This window comes from Pongo abelii, chromosome 16 (assembly GCF_028885655.2).
Source record: "Pongo abelii isolate AG06213 chromosome 16, NHGRI_mPonAbe1-v2.0_pri, whole genome shotgun sequence".
Lineage (NCBI taxonomy): Eukaryota > Metazoa > Chordata > Mammalia > Primates > Hominidae > Pongo > Pongo abelii.
This window is the reverse complement of record NC_072001.2, coordinates 81,819,951-81,847,637: the sequence shown is the minus strand read 5'-3', so window position 1 is coordinate 81,847,637 and position 27,687 is coordinate 81,819,951. Positions and strand designations below refer to the sequence as shown.

Genomic DNA, 27,687 nt, shown 5'->3' with positions numbered 1-27,687 from the left:
AATAGGACAGGCACGGTGGCTCATGCCTATAGTCCCAGCACTTTGGGAGGCCGAGGCAGGCAGATTGCCTGAGGCCAGGGGTTCAAGACCAGCCTGGCCAACATGGTGAAAACCTATCTCTACTAAAAATACAAAAATTAGCCAGGCGTGGTGATGTGCGCCTGTAATCCCAGCTACTCAGAAGGCTGAAGCAGGAGAACTGCTCGAACCCGGGAGGTGGAGGCTGCAGTAAGCTGAGATCACACCACTGGACTCCAGCCTCGGTAACAGGGCGAGATTCTGTCTCAAAAAAAAAAAAAAAAGAAAAGAAAAGAAAAAGAAACAACTAAAGATATAAAAATTGTACCTATCATTAGTTTACATATTACAATACAAAAATTTCCCTGAATCATTTATACCTTAAAAAACTGAAGCCTCTCTCGATTTCTGCCGAATTCTACTTCTTGATTTTTTAACACTGTTTCAGGTCTAAAAGGAAGAAGAGCTGGCATTAAATGTATGTATTACAAAAAAGACTTGCCTTGTTTCTTTCTAAGTCATCATTCTTAGGCATATATATACAAATATATTCTTAAAATCCTTGGAAGAACTATTTACTAGGTTTCTCAGAATTATTTTCTTTTTCAACAAAGTTCTGCTTTAAAATAGCACACCAGAAAGCTACAAAAATGAGTTGTATTTTACTGAGTGTAAGAAAGCCTCATTACACCAATGTCCAAAACTGTACTTAAGTGATAACAAAAATACACTTCGTTGGGTTATCCACTGCAAGAAAAGAGGAAAGCAGTAGTTTCAACGACAAGCATGTACTTTCCTCTCCACCTGGCTCTTGTGCCAATTAAACTAGGAGATGGGCGCTGATTATTTCTATGCAGCATTGACGAACAACATCTCAACATCATTTTAGAGTTTAAAAAGAGCTTTTGGCAAAAATCTTTCATTCATCTCATACCAAAAGAAGGCTCTACTTTATGTCTAAGTAGCAGTTCACTTTACATGGATTATAAATGTAGTTTACATGAATTATTTAAACTAAGAGACAAAAATAATTGACCCCTAAGCAGTAGGACAGTACCATTTTTAGAAAATTATTTTTATCTAATAGTTATTTTTAAAAATTATTTCAAACAGCTTTAAGCTGCTTCTTTTACCTGCCAGCTGGTGACTGGGTGTTGACTAGAATATCAATATAACTTAAATTATACACGTCCTCCAGGGACCAGATAATTAGTCCAGATAATTACAGTTGTTTAATTGTCAACCTTTTTTTTTTTTTTAGACGGAGTTTCGCTCTTGTTGCCCAGGCTGGAGTGCAATGACATGATCTCGGCTCACCACAACCTCCGCCCCACCGGGTTCAAGCGATTCTCCTACCTCAGCCCCCTAAGTAGCTGGGATTACAGGTATGCGCCACCACACCCGGCTAATTTTGTATTTTTAGTAGAGATGAGGTTTCTCCATGTTGGTCAGGCTGGTCTCAAACTCCCGACCTCAGGTGATTGATCCACCCGCCTCAGCCTCCCAAAGTGCTGGGATTACAGGTGTGAGCCCCCACACCTGGACAACTTTTTTTTTTTTTTTAAAACAAAGATTACTTTAATAATTAATAGTTGATTCATCTTTTGAAGCCAAGCATATCTTAGTGAGATTTTTCTCAGGGCTTCAGGGAAAACAGCTTTCTGAGCCACTCCAATTATTTTACCTTCCAATAGCACTTATGGCTACAAAGTACCATACAAACATTTATTGGCTCATAACCTGACTTCAAACTAGGGGGTAATCTGAAGTGCCAAAGATTATGCTCTCATCTTTCGACTCAACTTCTTAAGTCAATAATTAATACTTCATTGACATATTAAAAGATACCAATGAGTCACTACTATCACATAGCCAGGAACTACAATATAATCTATGTTAATACTTTGTAATTCGGAGTCAAAATTATGGGGAAATGTTACAGCAGATTGGATTTTTAGAAATAAAAATATAGCACTAAGCACTTACGATGTGCCAGTTATAAAAAGAAACAAAAACTAAAGAAATCAATGATTTTGAATCAATAAATCTTCCTTTTCGGGAAATTAATTTCTGTATAAGAGGTGTTAATCTCAAAAGTCAACATGCTCCTAACAACCAGGACAACTAGGCAACAGGAACAAGAAAGTGATTACATAAAACTGTCAAAATTTGATGGCAAAAGACTCACAGATTATACTGAATCCTTAGAAAGGAAGAGCACACGAGGTCACTATAACCTGTGGCTTTATAAAAATATTAAGCCCAAAATTTTAGAACTAGGCAGAATTTGGAAGATCCAGTCAGGGACAAAGGAATTAATGTATTATTTGGTACTTATGATAAATGAATGGACATTACTCTTAGCTACTCTAAATCTTAAATGTGTTAAACGTTTTAAAACCTAAAGTGTAAGTAATTTTTTACTAAATTAAAAAAAAAAAAGCCAGGTGGAGTGCCACATGCCTGCAGTCCCAGCACTTTGGGAGGCCAAGGTGGGATGACTGCATGAGCCCAGTTCAAGACAGCCTGGGCAGCATAGTGCCCATCTCTACCTCCAAAAAAGGTAGATAAAATTAGTCAGGCCTGACAGCGTGTGCCTGTAGTCCCAGCTACTCTGGAGGCTGAGGTAGGAGGATCACTTAAGCCTAGGAGTTGGAGGCTGCAGTGGGCTATAGATAGTGCCACGGCACCTCAGCCTGGGTGACAGAGAGAGACCCCCATCTCAAAAAAAGAGACAGTTTACTAACAATGGGATAAATTGTTATATTTTACATGAATTATTTAAACTAAGACAAAAACAATTCACATAACTCTCTTAAAAATAAAAAGATGGCTGGGCACAGTGGCTCATGCTTACAATCCCAGCACTTTGGACAGCCAAGGTGGAAGGATCACCTGAGGCCAGGAGTTCGAGACCAGTCCGGGCAACACAGTGACACCCCCTGTATACAGAAAAAATTAGCCAGGCATGGTGGTGCATGCCTGAAGTTCCAGCTGCTTGGGAAGCTGAGGTGGGAGGATCACCTGAGTCCAAGAGGTCGAGACTGCGGTGAGCCATGCTCATGCCACTGCACTTCAGCCCAGGCAATAGAGTGAGACTCTGTCTCAAAACAAAACAAAACAAAACAAAACAAAAAAACCCACTTTGGAAGGTCAAGGCAGACAGATCGCTTGAGCCAAAGAGTTTGAGACCAGCATGGGCAACACAGTGAGACCCTGTCTCTAAAAATAAACAAATAAATTTTAAAAGTTTGGAAACTTTATACTATATATTTTAAAAAGCTGTATGACTCCTTTTTTTTTTTTCCCCTAAGACAGAGTCTTGCTCTGTCACCCAGGCTGGAGTGCAGTGGCGTGATCTCGGCTCACTGTGATCTCTGCCTCCTGGTACAAGCGATTCTCGTGCCTCAGCCACCCAAGTATCTGAGATTACAGGTACCTGCCACCATGCCTGGCTAATTTTGTATTTTTAGTAGAGATGGGGTTTCGCCATGTTTGCCAGGCTGGCCTCGAACTCCTGACCTCAGGTGATCTGCCTGCCTTGGCCTCCCAAAGTGCTGGAATTCCAGGCATGCGCCACCACACCTGGCCATAGAACTCTTTTTCTTATTTAAAAAAATTAACCATTAGGAAATCTAGCCAAATCCTAGGAACAGAATTCTTTTCTAGGCATGTTTACTACTTTACATGTTACCATACAGGAAATCACTTATTTAAAAGGACTTACTAGATTTGAAACATAAAAAACAAAAATTTTATTGTTAACATAGGGCTTTTTTTTTTCTGTCACACCCAGGCTGGAGTGCAGTGGCATGATCTTGGCTCACTGCAACCTCCACCTCCTGGGATCAAGAGATTCTCCTGCCTCAGCCTCCTGAGTAGCGGGACCACAGGGGCACGACACCACACCCAGGTAATTTTTTGTAGACACAGGGTTTCACCAATGCTGCCCACGCTGGTCTCAAACTCCTGAGCTCAAGCGATCCACCTGCTCTGGCCTCCCAAAGTGCTAGGATTACAGTCGTGAGCCACCACGCCCAGCCAACATAGAGCTCTTAATGCGACAGGAAAAGATAGGAAATCCCCTAGTAGGAAAAAAATGTTAAAAATATATACAGGGAATTAACATAAGAAATATGAATGACTAACGAGTATATGAATGGTACAAATATACTAAAATAAAAATTTTAGTTTAAAATGAGACCCCATTTTTCTGCTTAGTCAAAAAGATGAATTCTATTTACAGATAAATCTTAAGAAAAGTTTGCTTTCTTAGTAATGGTAAAAGAGAATGGTACTTAGAGATCACCATTTTTACAAAATTTACTTCTTTTAGTATAACAGGAAATACATATAAAAATTCAATCCAGTACTTAAGTGTGAAGGTAACATAATATTAATTGGGTGGGAAGGAGAGTAAATTTGATTTTCTTAACTGGAAAATAACCTGGTATTAATAAACATTAAGAAAAACAATCTCATACTCAGGCACTGGTTGCAAATGAAAAGGACACAGGATGGGTGTATTCTCAATCTGCGAAGAAAATGTTCCTGAGTTTCGGCCTAGTTCTCCAGAATCACAAGATCCTCGGCAGGTAGTCTGGCCTCTGCAGGGAAGCTTCTTAGGCTGCACTTTAAGTGGAGAGAGCTTTCCTGCTTTCTGCAGGTCACCACCTCCAGGATTTGGTGCATTCTGTATTGCACTGTCATTCCAAAAAGAAAACAAAATAAAGCCATTTAAAAGGGACACAAATTTAGCTCTTAAAAAAAAATGCACACTAGCAACGCTATCTGGAGGTAACTGAATGATGTTTGAAGGCTAATGTATCATTTAACTCAGGTTTCAAAGGCAAATCTCAGATTATATATATATATAAAAAGAAACAGGTCATTTAAATTTACAGAAATGAAAACAGAATTCTAAGTGTCCAGTAAAATCACTTTCATATACTCTACCAATTTAAATAACTTTTAGCAAGTACTGAAACAGATTTTTCCCCCTAACAACTTAAAAGAAATTTAGAGCTACAGTTTATCTCGAGGGCAAAACCTCTCTCATGGGCTATAATAAATTGCAGTCTTATTCCACTACTCCAAGGAATGTTTTAAAAAAGTTACTTTATGGCAACAGAAATATGTCTTCTCTAGTTTGGTCTTGGTCAAAGGGGCCTTATAAATACAAGAAACTTATTTCAGTGGAAGGAAAATAGAGCTTTAGTGAGTTCAATGTTTTTAATCACCAAATAATTAAAAACATTCATGGCTCACATGTTTCGATTCTTTCTGAAAGACAAGTAGGTTAAAAAACAAAAAAAGAAACAAAGACTGATTTCAGAGGTTCACTCCAAAAAGCAGGTCCTAGGCTTATTCATTTCTATCAAAAACGGCAGCAGAAACACGCAAATATGGAAAAAAAACCCACCATCCCATAAACTTTTCACCAGTTTTAGCTTTTATATACTAGCCAATACTAAATTTAGCATACTTTTCTCTGCCATAAATTATCTCTATTCCTTTTCCTCTACATGACACATTTCCAGCCAATTAACTTGCATGGCTGTCTATAAATATCTGCATTGAAGTACCATTTACTGAAGTCAATCTGTAAAGAATGGTCAACTGTAAGATCTGTCGGACAAGCAGGATGGACTTTCTTAGGATCACCTCCAAGAGTTTTCACTGCCTCCCTCATAGCAGCAAAATCCACCATTGCTGGTATTCCACTAAAAAATAAAGAATGGTCAAATTATAGTCCAAATTGTTTTTTATACATGCTTAATAAATGATAAGTATAAACTTTTTCATTTTCATATTTTAAAAAGTATCCCTGTCTAGTTTACATTCATTTTTCATAATGTACTTTATAAGTTAGAAGTATCCTGTTTAATGAGAATTAACATTAAACATTATCTGAGAACTGAAGTACTTGGGCAAATATGCCAAAAAAAATTAGAGACAATTTTTGAGGCATAAGCGAACTTCAGGGAAAATACCTGTGAAACTCTTTTGCCATGTATTTTTTTGATGCACCCACCTCTTACCCTAGTTCCAGCCCCTTCCCCCTAGTGCCTTCATGTTACCCCAAAGCTATCCACAGTAGCTTTTTCCATTTTACATTCATCTACCCATCTATCCAGCCAACTATATAACAAGCATTTACCAAATGCCTTCAGTGTGCTAGACACCAATGGTACAAGGCCAAATAAGACATAGTTCTGGCTCTCAAAAAAATTTTAGGGAAGATAATGATTAAAGAATAGTATCGTAAGTGCTATAATAGCTGCATACAATAACAGCTTGAGCCCAGGAGGTCGATGCTGCAGTGAACTATGATCACGTCACTGCACTCCAGCCTAGGTGACAGAGTGTGACTGTATCTCAAAATAACATCAAGTTTTCATTATGTTAAGTTTGAGAAACCTATTGGCTATGTGGAAATCATAAGCACGTAGTTAAGCAAAAGCAGTTTCTGAATAAATGGTGTAAGAAATACCATTTATTTCTTATGCGGCTATGTATCGTAAGTACTGTAATAACAGCATACATAGGGTACAAAGAGCTGTGGCACACAAACCAGATTTGAGTGGGTGGGTGAAGAGGATGTTCCAGCTAACCCTTATGCCTCTTTCAAAACTCAGCTCAAGGTTAACTCTTCCAATAAATAATCCTTGGACACCCAGATCAGGCAAAATCTTTCAGAGTATAGTAAAGGCTCTGGATTTTAAGTGTGATGGAAGCCAACTGGTACATGGAGGGATAATATGACTTAACATTTGTAACCAAGTCACTCCATCTACTGTGTAAAGAACAGACTGTTGATTGCAAGTGTGACAGCAAGGATACCAGTTAAGAGACTATTGCAGTTATAGTCCAGGTTAAGAGAGAATGGGACTAGAACCACAATGACAGTGATAGAGATGGAAAGAAATAATTGGACACAAGATATATTTAAAAGGTAGCACTGACAGAGCTTGCTGATAGACTGGGTTAGAGGGTATTAAAGAAAGAGAAAAATCAAGGCTAACTCCCAGATTTGAAGCCTAAACAAATGAGAGTGTATGGTGCCATTTACTATAACAGAAAAGACTTGGAAAGAAATAGGTGAGTTGAGATAGACAATCAAAAACTCAAGTTTTGATGGCTGGGTACGGTGGCTCATGCCTGTAATCCCAGAGCTTTGGGAGGCAGAGGCAGGAGGATCGCTTGAGCCCAGGAAGTTGAGGCTGCAGTGAACTATGACTGCATTACTGCACTCTGGCCTAGGTGACAGAGTGAGACTACCTCAAAATAAAATCAAGTTTTCAATATGTTAAGTTTGAGAAACGTATTGAGAGATCATAAGAAGGTAGTTAAGCAAAAGCAGTTTTTGAATAAATGGTATACAAAACAGTGCCTAATTTTTAATGAATTGCTTCAGTTTAAAAAGGGCAAAATTTTTAAGTTTATAAACCTTAAAAAAAAAAAAAAAAACCAACAAAAAAAAAACAAAAAACAGAGCCATCCATTAGGGAGTCTGAATTTTTATTTTATTTTTTATTTTTAGAGACAGGGTCTTGCACTGTCACCCAGGCTGGAGTGTAGTGGTGTGATCACAGCTCACTACAGCCTCAACCTCCTGGGCTCAAGTAAACCTCCCACCTCAGCCTCCAGAGTAGCTGCGACTACAGGCATGCACCATTACATTCGGCTAATTAAAAAAATTTTTTTGTACAAACAGGGTCTCACTATGTTGCCCAGACTGACTGCAAACTCCTGGGCTCAAGTGATCTTCCTGCCTTGGCCTCCCAAAGTGCTGGGATTAGAGGTATGAACAACCACACCTAGGCAAGAGTCTGGATTTTAAAAAGGAAACACACTCTAAGAGTTCATTCACAAAAAATAAACCCATTACTCACGTAAAATCTTGAAGAAGAACACGGGCAGGGAAAAAGGGCACTTCAACATTGCTTTGTTTGGTTTTCCAGTCTAAAATGTTCATAACATCTTCCTTCTTCATTAAAAAGCCATCACAATTTCGTACAGCAGCTTCCAACAAGACCCGTATTGAGTAAGGCAGAACATCTGATTCAAGAAAATATTACTATTAATAAGCAAACAGTCATACCTATATACTATTTAAAAAATGCCACAGCAAAAAGTTAGACAAAGACAAAAATGCACTGTTTTCTCAATTTAAACAATTCATTTTTAGTCTGACAAACTAGAGTATAACACCATTCATGTTAACATCAGGTGTTTTGTAACTGACTTTCCTGTACATAACCTCAAAGCCTTGAAAAAAGCAGAGATAAAAACCTTCATACAAGAGCTGCATTAATTTAGGAGTATCGTACTACAACTATGACAAATACTTCACATTCAAGGAATTCACAGAAAAACTAAAAAGCACAGAATATCAGAATTCAATTCAATAATGCAGACATCCCCTAGTATGGCAAAAAGAAAATGATTAAACTGTATAAAAGTCTGTAATAAATTTGAAATATTTCCATCAAAAATGATTAAAGTTTAAAAGTAAATTGGAATGCCTGAGTGAGTAAAATTCATTTCATGAAAACTTTGATTCACTCTTAATTACTTCAAGGACACAATTGAGAAAGTGATTTCAATATTTTAAAATTTTCAATCATATTAAATTCTCACATCAGATTGTGCCACACAACAGTGTTTCCTTAGGATTTAAAGAGAAGACTGAATTAATATGGGGTTAGTTGAATAAATCACTGTAATCCACACAATGAATTACCATGCAGCTGTTTAAAGGAGTGAAGAGTTACATGCTGATAAAGAGTGAGCTCCAGAATATCTATCATTAAGAGAAAAAGCAGGGCAGAACAGTGTTTATAGTATGCTAACTTTCCTGTAAGAAAGGGAGTTTAAAAACATATCCATAATATATTATTTTAAAATAATTAAACATAAGATCATCAAATGTGTATTATGAGAAATATAATTTTAAAAATATATTAGCATGCATATTTTAGTAAAAAGAAACAACGAAAGGATAAACAAAAAAACTAAGCATATATCTCACACAGTATTTCCACTGTACTTCCTTACTGGGAGTACCTTCTTGGTACTAAGTACAAAAAGAATCACAAAGAAAGAAAACTATATTCAGTCATTAGTGCTGCTATTCAGAGATTGTGATTGGTGTAACAAGCAGCAAGCAAAAAAGTACTTTTTGTTACTATGGTTTCAAGAGCATAGAAGTATAAAATGAGAGTAGCTAATGAGAACTAAAGTAACACTAAGTATTTTTTTGTTATTTCACAGGAGCGTTTGCATTTCCTGCTCACTGGGTGAGGTGGAGGGGGACGAGGAGGAAGAAGTATGCAGAGAGAAGACTTCTGTGCCTGTGAGTTACATTAGTTCAGATTGTCTAACCATTGTTCTATATATGTAATTTAGTTAATACTGTTGTGTGTAAAGGATAAACAACTCCTAAGGCTCAAAGTATGTTAAAAGTAGAGGCAGTAAAATAATTCGTTTTTAAACATCCTTTTTTTTAGGAAGGCCTGTCTTCTGGGAGTGGTATTTGTTAACCTACTTCTTAGAGCTAGATGTAGTAATGTACTTAGTCACTGAAATGATAGAAGAGGGAAAAGGGGTGAAGGGTAAGGCTCTTGACTAGTGTCTCCATATCCAGAGGACAGGTTTTAGATTTTAACCATAGGTCTCTATGTGCATTTTTGGTAACGCATCTGTTTATTGTGAACAAAGTTCAATCTTTATTTTGCAACATCTAAGCTTTATAGATGTCCTGAGGTGACAATGTATGATAAAAAGCAGAAATAGTGAGTTAGCCAATTTGTAAATATCTTGGTATAATTGATGGAAAAGATGCATCTTGAACATGGAACTGTTAAACCACCTAGGTAGCGTGTATCAGGACCCATTCAATAGGTTGGCAGCTGAACGGCAGAAGGTAGCTTTGGGGTTCTGAACTAATAAATGTTCATGATATGTGAAAAAGCATGATACATACTGTATGATCTCAATCACATAAAAATGGATGTTATGTATATACACACACAAGACCTAGAAGGGCATGTCAAACTGCTTATGATTGTGGATGACTCTGTTCCTCATTTCTTGTGTTTTTCAGTTTCCAATAGCGCACGTTAATTTTTTTTTAAATGAAGCTTATTTTTAAAATCTGGAAAAAAAAAATCACAGTAGCCAAGTTAAGTCCTTAAATTTCAATTATAAACATGGATACGAACTCACGATTTATTTTTCTCTTCCTAAAAATTAGGTATTTTCTAGCTCTGTCACTGAAAACGCCTAGAATAACAACCCAACAGTAACAAACCCTTAACAACTGTTTGTTGTTTCTAAACACTATTTCCTAAACACACACAACGGAATAGTTTTTCGGAGAAATGACTGATTCTAATCTGGAGAAGGATTTGTACAAAATGAGCCTGGGATATCTTGTGTCCGAAACCAAAGAAGTTATCAAAGACTAATGGGGACACTAACGGGTCAATTTGAGCATCAAAATGAGTAATAACTATAATTCACCAAAATACATCAAATATATAAATAGCCCTTAGTTCATGACTCTTAAAAAACCTTTCATTGATCACCAATGAAAGTTGCTAGGGCATCAACTCATTACTCTGAAAACTGATAAATAAAGGGGGAAAAATCAATAGTTAATATTATCTTTCCTTCTTTCAGGTAACCAAATAGAGTACTTTGTTATAGAAGAATTACAGCTAGTAAATGTGGAAGAAATGATGTAATTTGAAAGATCACCAATGTGCAACATCTAATGAAATAATGGATCTAGATAATGGTCACAAATGGGTGCTAAAATCATTAGGATTTATGTGGATGGAGAGCTTACAAGCTGGTAACACTCATACAACTTAGCATCACCAAAAGTAAGATATTAGAGATATTATTTGCCTCCTGATGAAACAAAAAACTACATGTTCCAACTAGGAAGTGTTCTTGCAAAAATAAGGACATAAATAAACCTGAATCTAATTAAACCTCTAGCTCTAACTTCCAGTTAACTGGAAACATGGGGGTTAGTAGGAAAGTAAAATGAAACCCCAAAGAAGCTATCAGCCAAATCTAGAATGTGGGACATCCTACAGGATAAAGAACCTAGGTTTTTCAACATAAAAATGGTATGAAAAAAGAGGAGAGGAAGACTATTACAGATTACAAGAAACTTAAAAGACATAACTAAATACTGTGTTGGCCCTATTTGGATACTGTTTCAACAAACCAAAAGTAAAAATGTATTTTTGAGACAACCAGAAAAATAAGAATATGAACTCAGTTTTAGATTTTATTAAGTGGCCGGGCACGGTGGCTCACTGCCTGTAATCGCAACATTTTGGGAGGCCGACGCGGGTGTATTACTTGAGGTCAAGAGTTACAGACCAGCCTGACCAACCTGGCGAAACCCTGTCTCTACTAAAAATACAAAAATTAGCCAGGCATGGTGGCATGCACCTGTAATCCAAGCTATTCAGGAGGCTGAGGCTCAAGAATTGCTTGAACCTGGGAGGCAGATTCTACACTGAGCGGAGACCTTGCCACTGCACTCCAGCCTGGGCAACAGAGCGAGACTCTGTCTCAAATAAAAAAAAAAAAAAAACCAAAACAAAAAACCCAATTATATTAAGGGATTACCTAATTTTGTTAGGTGTAACAATGGCACTGTGATTTTTTAAAAGTCCTTTTATATACCAGCTATGCATATGGAAGAATATTTACAGGTTAAAATAGGGTGAAATATACGAAACAAAAGATTGGCAAAATGCTGATAAATGGCTGACAATTACATGGTAGATTATAAAAGTATTCTCATCCTACTTTTTTTTTCCCGTTAAGAATATACTTATTGGCCAGGTATGGTGGCACATACCTGTAATCCCCGCATTTTGGGAGGCCAAGGTTGGGGGATTGCTTGAGTCCAGGAGATCAAGACTAGCCTGGGCAACATGGTGGAAACCCCATCTCTACTAAAAATACAAAAAACTAGCCAGGTATCCTGGTGTGCGGGTGTGGCTCCAGCTACTTGTGAGGCTGAGATGGGAGACCACCTGAGGCTGGGAAGTCAAGGCTGATCTTGCCACTGCACTCCAGCCCGGGCAATGGGAGTGAGACCCTGTCTCAAAAAACAAAACGAATATATTTATTGACTTTTCTAGTATGTTCCAGCACTAGGTGAACAAATGAGACGTGGTATCTGCTCTTACGAAGCTGGAGCCTACTAGGAGATTCAGACCATAAACAAGTAAACAAACAAATATTTAGAAACAGTGGCAGGTGCTATGAGGGAAGTAAGTAGGGTTTAGGACAGAAAATAACACCCTTAGATGGGGTGAGTGGTGAAGGCACCTCTGAGAAAGCATGACGACCAGCTGGGAATGGTGGCTCATGCTTGTAATCCTAGCACTTTGGGAGGAGAGGCTGGAGGATCATTTGAGGTGAGGAGTTTGAGACTAGCCTGGCCAACATAATGAGAGGCTTAATTTTTTTAGAGTAGTTGTAGGTTCACAGCAAAACTTAGAGGAAGGTATAGAGATTTCCCATATACCCCCTACTCCCACACGTACGTAGCCTCCCACACTATCAACATTCCCCACCAGAGCTGTATATTTATTACAATTGATGAACCTATATCAACATATCACAATCACCCCAACCCCACAGTTTACATTAGGGTTCACTCTTAGTGTTGTATATTTCCCTACTTTCATGTTTGAAATTTTTCACACACAAAGACTCATAAAGTTGTACGTAAAGTAGAAAAAGGACTACAGTATCAGAAATACTAGATTCAAAGCCTGTATTTACTACAGGTATGGCCTTTGGAAAGTGACTAAGTTGATAAATTTTCTCACTAAAATGGGACTGTCCGCTACCTAACAGAGATGTGAAGAATATCTTTCTTACCTCATCTATCTAGTTAGTACATGTAAAGCTCTCAAATTACAATAAATAGTTGGCACTTAACCAATATTAGTTTCCATCCTTACTTCAATCAGAAACATAAAAAGTCCCCCAAACAAAGGGGAATTACAGGGGAAAATTTTTTTTAATAGAACATTTGGAGATAATGAAAAGGAAAATATTATCACAGAAATTATATACAAGATTAACCTTTTATTTAGATAATTATTATGGAAAAACAATCTCAGGAATATTTTTTGTTTATAAAAGTTATAAACCCACTAGAAAAAAAGTGACAGGGTGAGGCAAAGCCAACAAAATTTTGAAAAACAGAGTGTTACTAGATGGATGACTGGTAATGGACTGAGCAGAACAGAGGAGAGACAGCTGAAACTTAAATGTCTACATGCGGGAAAGGCAAGCAGAAACAAAGTTAGGAAATCAGGATTGCCTGAGATTTCTTATGAGGAGTGTTAAAAGCTAGCAGACAATGGAAAAATGCCTTCAAAATTCCAAATGAAAATAATTTCCAATCAAGAAATTTACACACAGGAAAACTATCAATTAATGAAGCAAGGTCTCAAAAGTGTATTTCTCAGGCATCCTTTTTTAGGAAGCTAGTGGAGGACACGCTCTATAAAATCAGAGAGTAAACAAAAAACAGAAAACCACTAAATCTTGGAAAGTCTCCAAAACAAAGAGAGAGCAGACTCTTCTACAACAACGGCTGTGCAAGCTACAATGCGGTCAGTCCCAGATGGACCAGAAGATGAAGTCCAGATAGCATGTCATCAACAGAAGAAAAAAAAATAACCGATAGATTACATGATTATACCAGGAGGAGGAATTTAGTTCTTTTGGAGAGTTCAGAGATGATTTATTCATAAGGACATAGAATACTGAGCAAACAAAAAAAGGCAATCCATTAATCCCAGGAAAAATACAAAGTTATATGAGAGATAAGATACAATCATCATTTACTACAGGGATTGACTAAGAACATTTATAGTCATAATAACATAAATGCTGAACGTTGATTCCACCAAAAATTATGAGTTGCATAAATATACAGAAGAAGTGCCAAATTACCATTTTCACAGTACAAAACTACTAAAGTCTAAAATTGGAAAATCAAGAAAGGGTAGTATAAGAAGGACAATTTAACAACATGGAGGAAATTACCAGAAGAAACAGTCAAGAGAATTGAAAATAGTATTCTCTGGGGAGTAGAAATTGGGGACAGGGCAAAAGGCTACTGTTTCAGTTATAACTTAACAAGTAGGGTTTTAAAAACTTCTTATTTAAAAATTAAAAAGCAATCATCAAATAAGAGTGCTATGAGAAAACACTAATCACAAATATATTTTATTTTTTTGAGACAAGGACTTGCTCTGTCGCCCAAGCTAGAGTGCAGTGGCATGATCATGGCTCACTACACCCTTGACCTCCTGGGCTTGGGCAATCCTCCCACCTCAGCCTCCAGAGTAGCTGAGCTACAGGCGTACACCACTATGCCCAGCTGATTCTTGTAATTTTTTTTGTAGAGATGGGGTTTCGCCATGTTGCCCAGGGAGTTCTCGAACTCCTGGGCTCAAGCAATCCTCCCACCTTAGCCTCCCAAAGTACTGGAATTACAGGCATAAGCCACCACACCTGGTCCCACAAATGTTAACTCAACATTTTGTCATGAAGAAGCACCAACTATCTCAAATTTGTCTAAATTTGTAAAAGTAATGACTAGAGACCTACTGCCAGGGAAGATGCAAATGAATAAAAATACTACTCTCTCTCAAAACAAAAACAAAATTTCTTATTTCTCCCTGTGGTAGCCAATCGCCAAGATGATATCAATAATACTTGCCTTCTGATAGTCATGCTGTCATATAATCTGTACTGAAATCAGTTCTGCTTGTCTGACTCAATAGAGTATGGCAGAGATGACAGTGTGAGCCTTCCAAAGCTGGGCTATAAAAGTATTTTGGCTTCAACCTTCCTCTCTTAGATTACTCAGTGAAAAGCCGGCAGCCTATTATGAGACTACTGAGCAGCACTGAGGAGAGGCCCTTATGGAAAAGAACTGAAGCCTCTCCATCATCAGGCAGCGCCAGCCTGTCAGCCATGTGAGTGAGGCCTTGGGCCAGGACTATGGACTAAGCCACTGCAAACTCCTGACCTACAGAAACTGTGACTGTCATAAATATTTACTGTTGCTTTTGGTTTGTTATGCAGTAATAGATAACAAATATTTTTTCTTCCTCAACTTTTCCAACAATATTATCTGCAGTTGTTTATTTAGGACTAAGGGGAAGATACAGAGGTGCTTTATATAAATTATTCCATTTAACCCTTAAATTAAACCTACAGGTAGATATTCCAGTAGAAGAGTTAGAACAAGAGACAGTAAATTAACAGATGTGAAAAATGGACATATGCTCTGGTTTTTTGTTTTTTTTTTTAATAGAGATGGGATCTTCCTATGTTGCCCAGGATGGTCTCCCAACTTCTGGCCTCAAGCAATCCTCCAGTCTTGGCCTTCCAAAGTGCTGAGATTAAAGGCAAGAGACACCATGTCCGGCCTTGGTTTGCTTTTTCAACCATATTAATTCTACGTCCCCACTTTCAAACAGGTATAAAGTTCAGGAAGGCCCATTTATTCCCTTTCTTCCTCCCTATTCTCCCCATCTGACCTCTACATACGCTCTTATGCTCCAACTATACCATCTTGCAAGCTTCCTAAACTTCAGAACCTCTCTGATCCCCACTCTTACCACATCTGTTCTTCAATACTGTGGGGACTTTCTCCTTACTCGTTGGCACCAACCTATCCACGCTTTCCTTACTTAGGCAGTTAGGGTCAATGTGGTTCAATCTCTCACTTCCCCAAACCCTACAGTTATTTCCTCTTTGTTCTTTTACCCCATTTGCCCAAGAAAACACCAATCCTGTTCTTTTTTCACCCCACCCCCGCAGCTGGTCCACTCCACGTCACCTCCCTGCTTAAGAACTATTCTCTCTTTTTTAAAACTAACTTTACTGGCTGGGCACAGTGGCTCATGCCTGTAATCCCAGCACTTTGGGAGGCCAAGGTAAGAGGATTGCTTGACCCTAGGAATTTGGACAACCTGGGCAACATAACAAGATCATCTCTACAAGAAAATAAAAAATTCATCAGGCGCAGTGGTGTGCACCTGTGATCCTAACTACTAAAGAGGCTGAAGCGGGAGGCTCCCTTGAGCCCAGGAGGTCAAGGCTGCAGTGAGCTGTGATCACGCCACTGCACTCCAGCCTGGGCGACAGAGTAAGACCCTGTCTCTAAATAAATACATAATAAAACAAGTCCTAAGTTTATTAAGGCATATCGTATATATCTTATAATTTATCCTTTCAAAGTGTATGATTTAGTGATTTTTGTAAGTTTACCAAGTTGTACAATCAACATCATAATCAGTTTTAGAACATTTTCATCATCCCAACAGATCTCTCCCGCCTATTTACTGTTAATCCCTCTCCCCCTCCTCTCTAACCCAAGAAACCACCAATCTACTCTTTGCCTTTCCTGGGCATTTCATATGAATGAAATCATAAAATAAAGTTTCTTATGTTTGTATTTTTTTCACCGAGCCTGTTTTTACAGCTCATCCACATTGTAGCAGGTATCTATAGTCAATTTCTTTTTACTGCCAAATAGTATTCCATTGTATACCAAAGTTTTGCCTATTCATTCACCCAGTGCAGGACATTTAGGTTGGTTTCAATTTTCAGCTATGAATAATGCTGCTGAGATCATTTGAAAATCTTTGTGTAATAAATGTTTTCATTTTTCTTGGATAGATACTTAGGAATGATATTGCTGGACCACGTGGTAAATTCATGTTTAACTTTTTAACAAACTGCCAAATTGTTTCCCAAAGTGGCTGCACTATTTTACATTCCCACTAGCAGTGTATGAGGTTTCCCATTTCTCCATATCCTCCCCAACATTTGTCACTGTCTCTCTTTTATATAGTACCCATTCTAACAGGTATGAATGGTAATTTGTTGTGGTTTTAAGTTTTATGTTGAGGAGGAAGAATGAGGAAAAAATTCCTAAAACATCAACGCAGAGAAACTGGCACCAGTGTAAATACATGATTATAACCTCAATCAGGTCCTCACTATTCACCCAGAAATCCTAATGTTTCTCTGATCTGCTTATTTTCCCACACTCCATATCAATTAATTCTTATCTTCATCCACGCTCCTTAAAATTTAATCTCTATCTTCTAGCCCATTTCCTACCTCACTGATAAACAGAAACTAACAGTTCCTACCTCTCAACTTCCTCCTACTATACCCACAAGCCTTGCTGCCTCTGGATTCACCCTTTCACCAGTTAAGGGAGCTGCGGACTTCCTCCTACTAAATGATAACTTCTCTACAGGAGTTTTGCATCCTATTTCCATTAACCATTTTAGGACTCAAGAGTCATCAATCATTTCCTCTCTCCTTTTTTTGCAAACTGGTTTGCAATTCAATTGGTTTCTTCCCATCGACATTTAAACAGCTCCTAGCCCCAGCTGACAACAAAAGTACTGCTTCCTTCAAATTCTCTAAAAGTGCCCACTTTTCTACCTTCCATTCACCTTAGCCCTAATCAATATTATTTCTATCCTTATACACGAATGAAGCAGGTCTAGCTAGAATCCTAACAGCCTTGTAGCAATACTCAACAGAGCTAATAATCACCTCCTTTTTGAAACACTCTTTCTACTGGATTCCACAGCACCATCCTCCAGTTTTCTTTCTAACATATTGTTGGAAGACAATTTTCCATGTCTCCCATCTCACATTTCTTCAAGACTTGTGAACAGAGGCAATGACTACCTTTGTTCCAAACTACTTTTTCAGAGATGTCTATATAGTGAATAGTCTTCGAATATAGTGAATAGTCTTCGAATACACGACAGCGTCTTGCTCTGGAGCAAAGAGCAGGCATGCTTACCACCCATTATAAAAGACTTGGGTTTCCTAAGCCACAGTTCCTTTTCTGTATGTAACACAACACCTGTGTGTGCAGGTGTTACCTGGCCTTCTTCAACATTACCCTACAGAAACTAGAGCTTGGGAAACCAACATAAATACTGTTAATAAGGATAATGCTTTGCTGTGAGTAATAAACTGTCCATTGTCTCTGATCCAGGAGTTGGGTGCCTCCTGCCAACACACATGAAACTATGTCGGGCTAATTTGTTAACTTCCAAGGAAGGTAAAATTTTAGATCTTTTATAGTTCTTTTTCATTTTTTAAAAATAGAGATGGGGGGTCTCACTATGTTGCCCAGGCTGGTCTCGAACTCCTGGGCTCAAGAGATCCTCCCACCTCAGCCTCCCAAAGTGCTGAGATTACAGGTGTGGGTCACCATGTCAAGCCTCCTTTATAGTTCTTAACACTTCTAGTTAGGCCTATCTTCCTTGTTAACCTCTACTCCTTTATCTGATATTTAAATGTAGGAGTTCCTCAGAGTTCATATTGAGACTCACTTTTTTTCTTACTCTATACTGCTTCCTCCAGGGAGTACAACTGCTCCTATGGCTTCAATTATTATTATATCTACACTAATAATTCCAAAATATTTTCTGTAGTCCAAGTCTGTCTTCTAAGCTCCAAAACCACATGCCCGATTCCTCCTGAACATGTTTACTTTAATACTGGTATGTTCCCAAATTCACTAGTACTTAAACTTGAACTCAGTGATTTCCCCTCTGCCCCTTCCCCTTATCATCACCTCATCTTCCATTCCCTAGCACAGTAAATAGCACCACCATCCTTCCAGATGTTTATGCCAAAACATCGAGGCATTTTCCTCAATGCCTCTCTCCTACATCTTTTTGTCTTCTATCAATATCACCATTAAATCTAGTCCCAACCACCACTACACCATCTCTCACTTAGGTTCCCTAGGTGGTCCCTCCAACCCCATACTGTGATTTTCAAAATGTGGTCCTAAACTGCTGATGGCCTTAGCAGGACTCAAAGCAGTGGCACCAAATTGTACTACAGGTTCAGTATCCCTAATCCAAAAATCCCAAATCCACCACGTGGATGTGAGCGTGGTGGCTCACTCCTGTAATCCCAGCACTTTGGGAGGTTGAGGCAAGTGGATCACCTAAGGTCAGGAGTTTGAGACCAGCCTGACCAACATGGTGAAACCCTGTTGGATGCAGTGGCTCACGCCTGTAGTTCCAGCTACTAGGGAGGCTGAGGCAGGAAAATCGCTTGAACCCTGGAGGCAGAGGTTGCAGTGAGCCAAGATTGTGCCATTGCACTCCAGCCTGGGCGACTAGAGTGAAACTCCATCTTAAAAAAAGGAAAAAGAAAAAAATCCACAGTGCTCCAATGAGCATTTCCTTTGAGTGTCGGTGCTCAAAAAGTTTCAGATTTCAGATTTTCAGTTTAGGGATACTCAACCTGTAGTACTCGTATTGTTTATTATCACACAAAATACCAGTTTCACTTAAAAATGTCCCTAAGAAGCAGAAAAACTGTTAATTTTATTAAATCTCAACTGCTGAGGTCAAGTCTTAATATTCTGTGTGACAAAAATGAAATATATTTATACAATATTTCTACTCAAAACCAAAGTACATCAGTTGCTTGCAGAAAAACTCTTGTATGATTGAGCTGCAAGCTAAAATTAAGCTTTTTTTTTTTTAAATAACAGTTTTTCACTTGAAGGAACTGCCAAACTATGGTTATTCAAATGTGTACATTTGGCAAAAAGGTCCTCAAAAGTGAATGAAGGCTGAGCACGGTGGCTCACACCTGTAATCCCAGCACTTTGGGAGGCCAAAGTGGGTGGATCACGTGAGGGCAGGAATTTGAGATCAGCCCGGCCAGCATGGTGAAATCCCATCACTACTAAAAATACAAAAAATTAGCCAGGTGTGGTGGTGGGCACCTGTAATCCCAGCTACTCGGGAGGTTGAGGCAGGAGAATCGTTTGAACCTAGGAGGTGGAGGTTGCAGTGAGCCGAGATTGCGCCACTGCACTCCAGCCTGGGCAACAGAGCAAGATTTGAATGAAATAAGATTCTACCATTCTGCTTATTACATTATTGGTCTTTGAGAAATAAGAGTTCATCAAGTTATGCAGAACTTCCAAATGTGGACACCATTACATTGTATATTAAAATACACACACACACACACACACACAAATTTGTTAATATCACCACAGCCCTCTCAACTTAGGAGCTGGAGTTCCTACATAGCTGTACGCTCTGAAGGCATCCTGCCTGTGCCAGTACCTGGAATGAGGCACCCCCGTAAAGAAGGCCTGCTGCTCTGACAGCACGTGGACTACATCTATAAGCTGCCTCGAAGGTCACATATTGAGCTGTCACTCCTTCTGCAAGCCCCGACATGGCCCATGAGCTCTGAAGGGCTCTTGCCCCCTACCAGCATCTGTTTTCCCAACGCATGCCCACAACACTAGTTCCTGATCATCAGATCCCCTGCCTGCACTCCAGAGGGTGGCCTACTGCCTACCCAGCAACTCCAGACCAGCTCCAACCTGGCCAAAACCAATATACTTCTCTGTTATCTGTGGGCCAACCCACACCTATTCCAGTGAGTTCTGAACCTCTTCCAAGTTTGTCCTTCCTTGGGTATTCTCCCTTAGCCCTACAGTACTATATACAATTTTCCTGTGTTATAATTACTCTTACCATAGTTAATAATTATGTATATTAAGCTTCCTCTGTTTAACCTGTTATGTGGTTTCTATCTCCTGACTGGACCCAAATTGCTACAACATAGTACTGTACTTCACACATACTTTCCATGTATGTCCCCATTACTAAACCACGTCTTTTCTTTAGCACAGATACTATCTTAGCCATCTTTCATTTGCTAGAAATATACAAGTACTCAATAAATATTAGCTCAATAAATTAAATGATGTTGTTGAGAGACTCATGCAACAAGTAAAAAAAAAATGCACTGGATTACGTCTGCCTCTTCTAATCAGGAATTTCTAGAATTCTATGAATCCATAAAGCTAACCCTTTAAGGACAGGTAATTAAAAACACCATGGAGGAACCGGGATGCTGGTAATTTAAACTGGTTAAGTATAGTAATTCGTGTTAACACACTTCTACAATAAGCTGATAACAATAAATATCCTTTTGATCAGTTACTTAGTGGAAGATCCAATAGGTGGTTCAGGCTCTGAAAAAAAAATGCTGAGGTCTGCTATTTGTATAGGGGAAGCATCCGATGAAAGGCAAACCAAGGCTCCCAAGACCGCAGATTCTACTATTCAAGGCTAAATAGCTGCTGCAAAGATCAGAAAATACAGTGTATCTCTCAGTACAGAGGTCACAAACTCTGTTTCATGTCTGCTGGCTTGTAGACATGTTTTGCTTGTTCTGCAGAGTTTTAATATTTTAAATTTAACTGCCAACATTTAAAAAACTACAGGTCTTTCAATCAGAAAACTTTATAATACCAACCTTATACTTCTGCTGGAACTCAGTAAGCACCTACCTCTCTATATAGGACATGTGCCTTCCTGTTTGCCACACAATTCCCAGCAGAACATTTCACTTGTTTTTGTTGCCTCTCTGATCCCTATAAGCACGAGCTTGCAACCCCTGCTGTAATAGGTTTTTATAAGCATAGGTTTTGGAATCAAGATTTTTGTTCATGCTTCTGTTCCACCACTTAGTAGGTAATCGTAATTAGTTGTGGGACCTTGGCCAAGTGTATAACAGAGCTTATAGAACTGGATACAGTAAATACATACTCAACAAATACTTAAAAAACTTTTTTTTTATTACTGACATTACTAACCCGGGAAACAGAATGGTATTGGAAAGAAAAGGTGTTGGTCTTGAAATCAGAAGATATGAATTTAAGACTAAGTTTCCTCACCTAGAAGATATGTTGTGACCTTAGGCAAATTACTCAGATTTTTAACCTTATCTGTATTATCTGTACATGACAGATTTAAAACTATCTTCCCTGCTTATCATGAAGCAGCACACTGAAGTAAAAGGGTTTTGTTATTTGCAAAAATGGAAAATTCCAAGTTCAAGCAGTAGTGAAGAAATTACCCATGGGGAATATTAGTACTCTAATAAGCAGGCTTTAGATAACTAAATGTAACAGAGAAACCCATCAGCCTGAAGGAAGGGGGAAAGACTTTGAAGCCACAGGTTCTCTAGGCCTGCCAAAAGCGCTCAAAGAGATTGCATCTTTGGAGTCCAGACTGGGAAAGGGGGCTAGGAAACCAGAGCAGAAACCAGCCAGCATAGCTACAGGGTAAAGCTAACCCTGTTGAAGGCTAGGGGCCTGGAGAAAAGATAAGGAAGCTGTTCTAGAAGGCCCTGTAATCACATCAGGCCTGGTAACAGGACTAACCCATGCCTATGTCTGACTAGAGTCAAGTAAGTGTTTCGGTCTCTAACCAGAACCAGGCGGGATAGGGCTGATTTCCAATAAAGAAAGTCTGACCTCCACAGAACAAGACCCTGTCTCTTCAAATAAATAAATAAATTCTGACCTTTTTTTTCCTCTCTTTTAAAATATATTACCATTGGGCCCGGCGCGGTGGCTCACGGCTGTAATCCCAGCACTCTGGGAAGCCGAGGCGGGCAGATCACATGAGGCCAGGAGCTCGAGACCAGCCTGGCCAACATGGTGAAACCGCATCTCTACTAAAAATATAGAAATCAGCCAGGTGTGGTGGCGTGCACCTGTAATCCCAGCTACTTGGGTGGCTAAGGCACAAGAATCACTTCAACTTAGGAGGCAGAGGTCACAGTGAGCTGAGATCATGCCACTGCACTCCAGCCGGGATGACAGAGCAAGACTCTGTCTCAAATAAATAAATACATAAGTACATACATACATACATACATACATAGCCATTGAGAGAGTCTGAGGAAGCAGAAAACAAAACAGATTCCTGCGTAAGATTTTGTTTTTTCACCTGTACTGGCAGGTCCTCAGAATGCCTATACCACAGCCCTCTTTCTAAAAAGTTCCTTCTATACCAATTGCTGGTAGGCTCTGTGTAGCCTTGCCATCCTGGCATGAATAGCTGGGACCTGGAGCCAGCCTTCCAACAGACAACCAATTCACAGTCTGGCCAGTGGCATAGGGAATTAGCCAAGCACAAATGTCACGTCCAATAGGCTGCCTCAGCCTTGTTCTGTGATACCTTGAACTTGACTTAGGGAGAAGGCAGAAAACAGATGGAAACAAAGAAGAACCAAGAGAAAAAGAAAAGCAGAATAATGGGCCGGGCATGGTGGCTCACGCCTGTAATCCTAGCACACTGGGAGGCAAAGGTAGGAAGACTGCTTGAGGTCAGGAGTTCAGGAGACTCCTGTCTCTATAAAAGATAAAAAAAAAATTAGAGCGGGAGTGGTGGCTCACCCCTGTAATCCCAGCACTTTGGGAGGCCGAGGCAGGTGGATCATCTGAACTCAGGAGTTTGAGATCAGCCTAGCCAACATGGTGAAACCCCATCTCTACTAAAAATACAAAAATCAGCCAGGTGTGGTGGCACGCACCTGTAATCCCAGCTACTCAGGAGGCTGAGGCAGGAGAACTGCTTGAACCTGGAAAGCGGAAGTTGCAGTGAGCCGAGACAGCGCCACTGCATTCCAGCCTGGGTGACAGTGCAAGACTCTGTCTCCAAAAAAAAAAAAAAAAAATAGCCAGCTGTAGTGGTGTCTGCTTGTAGTGGGAGGCTGAGATGGGAGGATCTCTTGAGTCCAGGAGGTTGAAGATGCAGTGAACTATGACTGCATCACTGTACCCCAGCTTGAGTAACAAAGAGAGACCCTGTCTCAAAAAAAAAAAAAAAGAAAGAAAAGAGAAAGGAAAGCAGAAATAGGGAAAATCAGCTGAGCCAGAATCATGGGCTCTACGCATGCCTACTGAAGGGAACAGAGTCTGATCTGACCACGCAATCAAATCCCCTCAATTTCCTTATTTCCTTCCAATTTTCACAATAAACCCCCCAATTTAACGTAGAAGAAAGTTTTTTTTTCTTCGCTTCATTCACTGACAGAAATTGAGCCAACAAGAAAAATAATATCTACTATTGATGAAGGTGCAGAAACACATATTCTTCTCATTCACTACTGGTAAGCATGTAAACTGGCATTATTTGCTAACACAATACAACAGATGTCCTTCATGGTGCCTGTCCAAACTGCTACAGTTCTCAGTGGCCTGTGGCCTCCTTGGCTATAGCAGCGAAGCAAAAGCCAATCCCCTGGTAGGCTGATGACCAAAAGTCTTGTGAGAAAGGAGACACTGGGGCAATGAGATTCACCTCTCAGAAATGTGTAATCAGGACACAGACTGAACTGGAAAGGAGTTAAGAGCTAAGCTAGGGACTGAAGTTGCCATTTGAGGCCATGTACAAAGTGAGCGGGCAGAGGAGGCTTGTCTATAGTGAAGTGGAGGAAGCAGAAGAGTGGAACAGGGCAGAAATCTGAAGCTCCTAAGAGAAAATAATAAACAACTTCCTTAATTCTGGGCTACCACCATTTTCTTGAGAGACAGCCACATTTCATTGGCCTAGGGAGCGCTGTATCATTACAATAAATCCTTCTTCACTCGAGCTAGTGTCTGTTCCTTGGAACCAAAAGGGCCAAATCTAGAATAGAAATCGGCAATAAAAGCAAAGTTGAAATGTGGAGGGTTGGTGAGCACATGGCTATACATGGACTAGTAGGATGATGTTAGGTAAAGGTAATCCTTGGAAAGTTGTACTATGTGTACAAATTACAAGCAAACTGTTACATTGCTTACCAACCCAGTCTTTTCAAGAGTCCACATAAAAGACAAGATGAACAGATTTGTGTCTCTACCAGCAAGATCACCGGACCGGCAATAGACTCCTGACAAGTGCTGTCAAAATAGGTTAAAACAACAGGTGAGCTGGATACAATGGATCACACCTGTAACCCCAGCACTTTGGAAGGCTGAGGCAGGAGGATCACTTGAAGCCAGAATTCAAGACCAGCCTAGGCAATGTAGGGAGACCCTGTCTCTACCAAACATTTAAAATTTAGCCAGGCATGGTGGCATGTGCTTGTAGTCCCAACTACTTGGGAGACTGAGGCAAGAGGATCACTCGAGCCCGGGAGGTCCAGGCTGCAGTGAGCCATGATCGAACCACTGCACTCCAGCCTGGGCAACAGAGCAAGACCCTGAGGGAGAAAACAAAACAAAACAAGTAAAAGAGTCACCTAGAGGTACAGTCTTAACCGGTTAGTAATCCAGTCATAACATACAAGAATGGTCAGCAGTGGCCATATTGGGCATTATACAAAAATGAGTAAGTAAAGTAGGCTGTAGAGATGGAAGACTGGATATTCAAAAAGAAACAGAAAATAAGGAAACCAGGCAGCCTTCAAGTGACAAACAGAACACTGCCTCTGGCTTAGAAATTCTGGTTCCCTGAAACTTGACTACGCTTTCTTCCTTTGTCTTTGGATGTCTGGAAACTGCAACCTATTTTTTACTTGAGTGAGTTTTTGTTCTTTACAGTCCAAGGTAAAGACTGGAACCAGACCGGGTGCAGTGGTTCATGCCTGTAATCTCAACACTTTGGGAGGCCGAGGCAGGTGGATCACCTGAGGCCAGGAGTTCCAAGACCAGCCTGGCCAGCATGGCGAAACCCTGTCTCTACTAAAAATACAAAACTTAGCAGGGTGTGATGGCATGGGCCTGTAATCCCAGCTACTCCAGAGGCTGAGGCAGAAGAATCACTTGAACCCAGGAGGTGGAGGATGCAATGAACTGAGACTGTGCCACTGCACTCCAGCCTGGGTAACAGAGCAAGACTCTGTCTCAAAAAAAAAAAAAAAAAGACTGGAACCAACAGTAAATAGTAAAAGTATAAAAATAAAAGTGTGTGATGGGGTGGAGGAAATAACATACTTTCAATCCAACAATTCTATATAATGATAAGTTTGCACAAAAATGTAAGTATTAGCACATACAAAGTTTATTTATAAATAGAGAAAAGTTACTATCAGCCTCAATATTCAAAGGTCTGTTAACTAAACCACAATGCATTCATACAGGCAATATTGCGCAGCTATTAGAAGCTACAGAGAAGTACAGGTATCCCTTTCTACCTGAACTCATGCTCCCTGACTTAGAAACCAAATAGATTCAGATTCAGATAGCAAGGGATACCTGTATTCAATGACATGGAAACATGTTCATGATATATTAAGTGAAAAAAAGGGTTACAAAACAACATATACTTTATTTTTATTAAAAGTAGCATATTTACATATATTTTTGTATACACATAAAAATTAGACTTTCTGTACCGTCTGCAATGTTCTTGTCTTTTTGTGATTCTTCTAAATGATAAAAACTCTCCTAAAAAATTAAATACAGGATTTTCTTTCAAAGGCTGCAAGGTAGGATTTGGACACTAAGTCCCGTCTCTACTGGAGGACTAAGCAGTACTGTGGTTAAAAAGGCAAGCAGACAGGAAGGACAAAAGAAAGGGTGAATAAGATGACCTGAGATAAAGGGTGCCTGGGGGCTTCACACCACCAGAGGCCCTGTTGCCCAGTAACAGGTACTCTCTCAAAACTACCTTTCACTCCAGCCAGGCCAGTCTCTCCACCGTCTTCCCCTTCATTCAACATAGTCATTCATGTTTCCATTATGCTGTTCATTCTAATTCTCTGATGTTGACTGTCCTCCAACATACATGGAGACAATACTGATTTCTCCTCTCCTCAAAAATAGCAATAGTTTCAAATTCAGAGATCTACTTAAGAGAGTCACCCAAATCAGCTACTTGAGAGGGTGAGGTGGGAGATCTCCTGAGCTCAGGAGTTCCAGGCTCCAGTGAGCTATCATCATGTCAGAGCACTCCAGCCAGGGTGACAGTAAGACTTCATCTTTACAATTTTTTTTTTAAGAGTTACTAAAAATCTACATTTTGAGACTACCTAGATTTTGACATGTTTCTAGTCAGCACACTGGAGTGCCAGACAGCAGCCAGCTCCAGAATATTAAAGAGATTCCCCACAACTGGCTGAGTGCAGTGGTTCACGCCTGTAATCCCAGCACTTTGGGAGGCCAAGGCAGGAGGACTGCTTGAGGTCAGGAGTTTGAAACCAACCTTGTCAAGATGGCGAAACTCCATCTCTACTAAAAATAAAAAATTAGCCGGATGTGGTGGCACACACCTGTAGTCCCAGCTACTTGGGTGGCTGAGGCACGAGAATCACCTGAACCCTGGAGATGGAGGTGGCAATGAACCAAGATCGTACCACTGCACTCCAGCGTAGGTAACAGAGCGAGCCTCTGTCTCAAAAAAACAAAACAAAACAAAACAAAACAAAAAAAATAAATAAAATAACAAGAGAGATTCCCCACAAGCGAAATCATACAAGATCAAAATGTAATCAGTGTCTAAGATGTGCCCACTTCCACAGAGATACTGTGAGTATAAATTTGGAAAGCAAAAGGATAAAATGGCAGTAAAAACGCAGAAATCAAATAATCTGTGTTGAACTCTATCTAAAGTCAGAATAAGAGAAGGCATCAGGTTGGTAACGCAGATAGACTAGGCTGGTTCACTCACCACCCACTCCCAACCACTTCTCCCTTTCCTTTCTCTATTGTAAAAGATGTAAAGGTAAAATACAGTACCCCATCTTATCTATGGTTTGGCTTTCTGTGGTTTCAGTTACCTGCAGAACAGCACAATA

At 39.5% G+C, this 27,687-nt stretch overlaps 1 protein-coding gene across 2 annotated transcripts in view; it reads right to left on the bottom strand.

Moving 5' to 3' along the window:
• The window catches only part of IREB2 (iron responsive element binding protein 2), a 62,080-nt gene that overhangs the window by 29,353 nt on the left and 5,040 nt on the right, over positions 1-27,687 (bottom strand). For both annotated transcript variants that reach the window (XM_024232583.3, XM_024232585.3), the window contains exons 3-6: positions 7,914-8,079; positions 5,604-5,741; positions 4,503-4,721; positions 399-468 (exon numbers count right to left, since the gene is read on the bottom strand). In XM_024232583.3, coding sequence (XP_024088351.1) covers positions 399-468; positions 4,503-4,721; positions 5,604-5,741; positions 7,914-8,079 — 593 coding nt within the window. The remainder of the gene's footprint in view (positions 1-398; positions 469-4,502; positions 4,722-5,603; positions 5,742-7,913; positions 8,080-27,687) is intronic.